The sequence below is a fragment of the Cynoglossus semilaevis genome, chromosome 18 (genome assembly GCF_000523025.1).
Source record: "Cynoglossus semilaevis isolate Cse_v1.0 chromosome 18, Cse_v1.0, whole genome shotgun sequence".
Lineage (NCBI taxonomy): Eukaryota > Metazoa > Chordata > Actinopteri > Pleuronectiformes > Cynoglossidae > Cynoglossus > Cynoglossus semilaevis.
Window position 1 is genome coordinate 12,680,528 of NC_024324.1, and position 6,450 is coordinate 12,686,977.

A 6,450-nucleotide genomic window follows, 5' to 3' on the forward strand; every position below is an offset into this window, starting at 1 on the left:
CTGTTTACCTGTAGTATTTAATGAACTACAGAAACGGCTAAGTTTAGGTCCTTCATAATAAAACTAGGTCCTGATGTTGCCCATTTCTATTTAATTTTGAAATATATTATATATATATATAAAACTATATTATGTATGGTAATTATTATAACTATACTGTATATTATGATATAATAAAGTTCTGCATACACTGAAATAGAGCAACAAAGTGTTTCCTTTGTCTTAGTGATGGTTTCTGAATAATACTTTAACATTTGATGTAGTAACTAGTCCAAGCTAACAATGCAGTAAAACAGCAGCTTCTGTTGCTGACAAACTGTGGTGATGGCTGAGAGTTTTTTCCAACCTGATCTTTTGTCGTCGTCAGCCCCAGCTGCAGCAGCCGCGGCAGCCTTGTCTGCCTTCTCTTTGGCGTGTCTCCTCTTGGACATAGTCTTGATCCACAGTTACATTGAACACTGTCCCTTCTACCTATGTAGAAACCTACAAATAAACACTGTGATGGACTGGTGTGGAACACTGCCTGGATTGGCTGCAGCTGCCCTTTGACCCAGCCAAATGGATGGATGGCACCTTTAATTGCAGTTACAGTTTAATTCTGGTTCACTAGTGAATTGACAACCAGCATAAACAACAGAGTGAGGTGTTAAAATAAAGGCACAGTCCCAGAGATTACTGTTTAATAATGGTGTTTTAGAGCTGCTATCCAGATTGATGGTTGATGAATGAAGGTGAATGGACATAAAAGGAGACAGTGATAAAAGGACAATTCATGTTGGGTTCTGAGATTACAGGATTATCAAAGTAGTTATAATGTCTTCCACTCAGTGTGATCTCCACGCTGTGACAGTCCATGGTTTCAAGTAGACTGTCAAAGAATATGGTGTTATACTTTGAGTCTTGCTCCCTTCAAACCCAATGCCACAAAAAATAAATCCCTCCTCCCTTTATTTTCTTTATACCTGTCGTTGGAGCTAATTCATGTTGTCCAGTCCAACATTTTCACTGAATCCAATGTCACAGTTCTACACAGTTCCATTCCCCTTGTCTGCATCTGGCTTCCACAGCTCCTTCTCCAGCCTGGGTGCCAACAGTTCCTGTAACTTCACATAGGATTCACACTCCGTTGGGAATTTATTCCTCTGAGTGACAAAGAGAGAGAAGACAGAAGACAGGGGATAATGAGTACTTTGAATTAATCATATTGATGTGGAAAAATGAGGTATTAATGCAATGACCTGATCTTCCTTCATTGGATTTTAATTGAACCCATGACTGGATCAGCCCACAGTGTTTAACAAGACTGAGGTGAGACCCACACCTGCAGACAGAGACGCAGCAGACCACCTTTCTCCTCCTGCATCTCCACTGAAGTCAGGAACGATGGCAGTGACTTGGTTGTGATTCTGTTTCCTACACAAACACACAACAACAACAACACTTATTCTCAAAAAATACACGTCAAGTCTCTCAAACCTCTCACACCTCCTGGTGAGTAGTGTGTGTGTGTGTGTATCAATGCCCCAAACAGTAACGTTCTGATATTCAGCAGCAGAGAGGACAGGAAATTACTTTCCCTGGCTTTTGATCCGTGTGACACTGGTTTTAATATATGTGCGGAGATAAAAATGTCACTGGTGTGGTTTCATCACTGATGAGCTGAATAATGAGCTGCTCAGATCAGTGAGCACTGATGGAGATTGGATACAGAGCCTGATATGCTGCTTCATAAATATTCTGTGATGTAACAGTGTCAAATGTTGGTGACTTAGTGATTGTTGTAGACCCACGACTGCAGCAGAGCTGTGCTGCAGCTACAGACCACGACAGGCAGGAGGAGGAGGTTCAGAGTGACGTGAGGAGACGGCTGTCTCATGGTCACAGTCATTTGCCTCCTCATCAGCATCGTGAAGGCTTCGGCTGTGGCTCAGACAACACAGTCATCAGAGCCTGAACTCTCATTAAATGATGTTGTTTATTCTACATTTTTATTCCACCTATGTTGTGAGTCTAATACATTTCTAATTAATCCTTAAAACAATTAAAGCGTAAACCCAGCTTCACCAGCCAATACATTATAAATACATTATATTCTTAGGAACTGTGAAGCACTCATTATAAATTCCACTTCACTTTTATTCTCAAATAAATTCCTAATATTTTCTTGCATATGTTTCCTTATCCCTGTCATGCCATGTTTAGTCAAGATATGCTCGAGCATCATCACTTTAATTAAATACCAGTGGCGCCCCCTACTGCAGGCGTTTATATTAATGTTAATCACTGTCATCACCGTCACTGACCTGCCAGGTCCAGGGAGGCCAGCATGTTGTTTCCAGGCAGAAACAGTTGTCCCTGCCTGTGCTGTGGCGTCTGATCCAGCAGAGGGTGCTCTATCTTCACTGTGTCTACCTGATGCTGGAGGAAACCGCCATCAGCATGTTTTAAAGAGAGTCGTTATCAAAAGCTAAATTAAGACTTTAACACACACTTGTAGACACACCTCTGTCAGTGAAGTAGTTGATAGCACCTAAAGGGACAAATATCAGTATTATCAAAACCATAGTAATGATTTAATACTGTAAAAAACATACATAAATACAATAAAAAATGATCTAAAAATGTTTATGTCTGATACCTCCAGTGAAGCTCCTTGCTTATTCTTGTCTCCCATTTTCCTGCCTTTACTCTGAGATGCCTTTATTTCAGAAGCTAAAAAAAAAGAAAAGTAAAAACTCAGTAATAAACAGATTTAACAGAGATTAAAACTCTTCCTTAAAGAAAACTACAGCATTGCCTTTCTTGCCAGACTTCAGCTTCTCTTTGTTGGCAACGGGTTTCTCCTCTTTTTTTGGCGCCCCCTGTAATCAGTCATATATTGCACTGAAAAATCAGCACTCAGCAAATCCCTAAAAAATCCCAGTTGGTGGTGACGTTTTACCTTTTTCTTGGCCGGCTCTTTCTTCTCACTCTTGCTGAAGCTCACTGAAGAGCTGCTGGATACTGAGGCAGGTTTGTCTGGAGGTGTGTGTTCAGAGTCTGCCCTCACAGGTAACTGTGGACGGCACGAACGCAAGACTATTGGACAGAATATAAATATGTAACTTCTCAATGACAAAGTCTGACTTAACTATTATTCATTTTTTTAAGTCATGGATAGAGATGTCTGATATTATCGGCCCGGTTAGCAATGAAAACCTGATAACGCAATCACTGGGTTTTGCCTTATGATGTGTGGCCTAAAAATAGTTTTGAGGATAAACAGCTGTATATTAAAGTGTAAGTCACTAGATGGCAGCATTGCAGCTCATTTAATTATACTCATAAAGTGGTTTGTACAGACAAAATAAATTTATCAGGCCTATATTGGTCAATATCGGAATCGGAAACTAAGTGTTTGGACAATATGTGTATTTCGGACATCAGCAAAAAGTTGATATGGGACATCCATAGTCATGGATGATGACCAAAATATTATAGAGTGATTATTTATGTTGATAATAAACTTACTGACTTCCTTCTCTCCAGAAGCTGTTTCCTCCTCTCCACAACTTCTTCATGAGTTAGAGCAAAATCACCAAGAACCTGAAAATGACCGTACTGCTGTGAGCTGTGCATTAAAAAAATGAATGCTACAGATAGGATAGAAGGCAACTTGTTACATTTAAGTCTCAAATACTAACAAAAAAAGCACCTCAGCCAGATGAGCTGCTCCTGAGTCTCCAATCAGATTTTGGGCCAGTGACAGAAAGAGCAGAGAACGATTGAACCTCAGACCCTGAGAGACAAACATCATGTCTACAGTACGTCTTCTAAAGAGGTCAAATACATGTAGGACACAAGTGAAATGTGTGTGAGAGTCAGGTCACACCTTAGCGATATGAGCAGCGCCTTCGTCTCCTATAGAATTGAATGCCAGGCTCAGTGACAGGAGGTTCCTGTTAGAGGTTTTACTCGTGGAGAGAGCAGACCCGATCAGACGAGCACCGTTATCATCTATCCCGTTGTTCCTTAGGGACACATGGGTGAGGCTTGAACACAATGGAAAAGAGAGAGAGAAACCTAAAGTAACTCCTCTGACAGTTGATTCTTTGGTTCTTTGTTTGAAAGTGTAACCGCTCGGTGACTCACACACTGTCTGCAGAGAGAAGACAGTGGAAGCTCTGTTCTGGGAGAGGGTTTCCCTCCAACGCCACAATCCTGACAGAAAAACACAAAGTGTTTGTTGAGTCATTCAACATTCAGTCCTTCTTCACTGGCTACCAGTGAGTCCGCTCACCTCAGATTGGAGCACAGCAGCAGTGTGTTCAGGACAGACTTCACCATCTGGTCTGTAAGTCCTGTCTGCCAAAAACTGCAACACATTATTTCATTTATGATATTTAAGTATCAGTATGTGTTTGTACTTGTGTGTGCGTGTGTACTACAAATGCACTTACTACACACGGTGTAAATTGGTCAAGGAAGGAAAGATCTTCTGCAGCACCATGACCATCTGTTCATCGATCTTCCATCCTGCAGATAAGAACAGTCAATGCAACACCACATCAAACACTGGTGAAACGGTCTGTTCTTCTACTGTGACGGTCGGTTCTTACCAGAGGCCGTTATACTCTTGGCACTTAATGGGTCTTCATTCTCTAGTTCCACTTGGAGGCGCTGTTTCCACCATGAAGCTGCACCATTTTTCTGGCAATTTTTGTTTACTGTAAGTTTAATTTTGTTATCTGTAGCTGTGCTCGATTTCTGTTTGATATTAATCATTATCATTGTATGTAATGGAGCTTTAACTTACCCGAGTTCTCCCCATCAGTGTCAGAGGTGGAAGGTGAGGTTGCTGGTTGAAAAGTCCTGACGAGCGGGAAGTCTTTAATGTCCAATAGAGTACAAAGTGCTGGGAAGTCAGTCTCCACATTCCCTGTGCACTGATATCCATCTGCGACAGGACGCATTCAAATGATTTAACATACACTTCTCAGAACCACCAATAATTAACAGAAGTGTTTATGGTTCTTACCAAAGGTTTGGGCAGGCGACGTGTTATTAGAAATATCTCCTGAAAAGAACAAAAAACACACAAACTTGTTAAGTTAGTACTTTGTGTTAAAGCTACGTCCTATAATGCGCTAACCATAGCATATAAACACAGAGCTAGGGTAAACAATAGTTGGTATGACCTGCATTTTTCTCTTCCTCCACGGTCGTCACCTCGGCTTTGTCTCTCGCTTGTCTCTTCTTAGACATTTCTGGAAGGCCACGGGTGAGTTTAAATATCTGGAAGTCCGCTTCTGTTTCGAACCGCCGAGCGTCGCTGTGGCAACCAGACTGTGACGTCACCGCGGGACGTAAGTTCACATCACGCGAGACTGGAGGGCAAACTGGATAAGTTAAACAACAATGGTTTATCTTACGCCTCGTTATTACGGAATTTAAAAAACAAACATTCTGAACTTAATTTTATTTATACATAAAAATAATTTTAAAAGCTCAATATTATTCATACTTGAAAAGGATATCTCCGACGGACTATTATTTATTGTTTGTGCATAAAATGACACATTATGATTTGTTGTATTCACAATAATGTAGTGCTTTTATTAAAAAAACAAACAAAAAAAAAACAAAAAAATAAAATAAAATAAAAAACAAAAGGTAAAAACCAACAGCGTTTCTCATGACTTAAGAATAATAATTACAAACTTTAACGAGTGGAAGATTTTTTTTTCTTTTTGACAAACTGTACACATCACAAAAAATGTCCGCGAGTCTGCCATTTACAATGCTTGCATCTTATTTTGTGATTGTCTAAAAAAATAACTAAACAAATCACACAAAACGCACAAATACAAGTACAAGCATCATACAATGACCGCTATCACAAAACGGAACATTTCCTATTTGAGCAAAAAAGAAGAGACAAAAATAATATGATATTGGGCTGACAGCTTTACTGTTTAAAAATATCGTTAACATTTTTATGTTGGTTTGTTTTTTTAGTGTTCAACACTTTGCAGCAAAAAACAAGGAGGTGCACTTCTCCTTAAAAAGTTATATTATTAACAATATTCAGTGACAAAAGGTGTCGCTGCTGAGCCACTATCGCGTCCCGATGCCTTCTGCGTCCGTTCTGACATTCTACTGGTTCATGCAGTACATAGATGAATTTCATTTATAGGCAACGAAAAAAAACTCAGCTTATGTTTTCATGTCATTGACATAAAGATTAAAAAAAAAGACTCATTATCCTCCAAGCTTAAGTGTCTTCATTATAGTAATACAAACGGAAGAAATTACAATATTGTCATCATAATAATAATCATAATACATTTAGGGCCGAGTCCTGTACAGAACAATAATAAACAAAATCCATTTTCAAGATATTGCTTTTGGAGACACTCCTCAAATGTAAAGTGTATATATATACATAACTTGGCACTGTACAGCTTCCTG

General features: G+C 39.5%; 2 protein-coding genes and 1 long non-coding RNA gene across 6 annotated transcripts in view; 1 reads left to right on the forward strand and 2 right to left on the reverse strand.

Annotated features, from left to right (window-relative positions):
- The window catches only part of LOC103394568 (leucine-rich repeat-containing protein 71-like), a 6,057-nt gene extending 4,988 nt beyond the window's left edge, over window positions 1-1,069 (reverse strand). Inside the window, exons 1-2 of one of the 2 annotated variants that reach the window (XM_025065303.1) lie at window positions 963-1,069; window positions 347-483 (exon numbers count right to left, since the gene is read on the reverse strand). In XM_025065303.1, the coding sequence (XP_024921071.1) occupies window positions 347-431 (85 nt within the window). In that variant the 5' untranslated portion in view covers window positions 432-483; window positions 963-1,069. Of the gene's footprint in view, window positions 1-346; window positions 535-962 lie in introns of those variants that run through there. The other variant, XM_025065304.1, reaches the window with a different exon arrangement.
- The window catches only part of LOC103394590 (uncharacterized), a 315,109-nt gene that overhangs the window by 48,423 nt on the left and 260,236 nt on the right, over window positions 1-6,450 (forward strand). The window lies entirely within an intron of this gene.
- On the reverse strand, window positions 667-5,441 carry LOC103394592 (leucine-rich repeat-containing protein 71-like). The gene is made up of 17 exons (XM_008331974.3): window positions 5,178-5,441; window positions 5,018-5,056; window positions 4,796-4,936; window positions 4,599-4,706; window positions 4,440-4,515; window positions 4,280-4,354; window positions 4,132-4,200; window positions 3,872-4,031; window positions 3,695-3,778; window positions 3,511-3,585; window positions 2,942-3,055; window positions 2,798-2,861; window positions 2,639-2,712; window positions 2,504-2,530; window positions 2,304-2,418; window positions 1,322-1,413; window positions 667-1,142 (listed from the first exon to the last, which is right to left on the reverse strand). Exons 1-17 carry the CDS (start codon window positions 5,242-5,244, stop codon window positions 1,026-1,028), a joined length of 1,497 nt encoding a protein of 498 aa, XP_008330196.1. The 5' UTR covers window positions 5,245-5,441; the 3' UTR covers window positions 667-1,025.

Coding starts and splice junctions, on each gene's coding strand:
- LOC103394592 (XM_008331974.3), bottom strand. CDS start 5,244: ATGTCTAAGAAGAGACAAGCGAGAGACAAAGCCGAGGTGACGACCGTG. Junction 4,937..5,017: donor GTCGCCTGCCCAAACCTTTG/GTAAGAACCATA, acceptor GTCCTGTCGCAG/ATGGATATCAGTGCACAGGG. Junction 4,355..4,439: donor ACCAATTTACACCGTGTGTA/GTAAGTGCATTT, acceptor AATGTGTTGCAG/TTTTTGGCAGACAGGACTTA.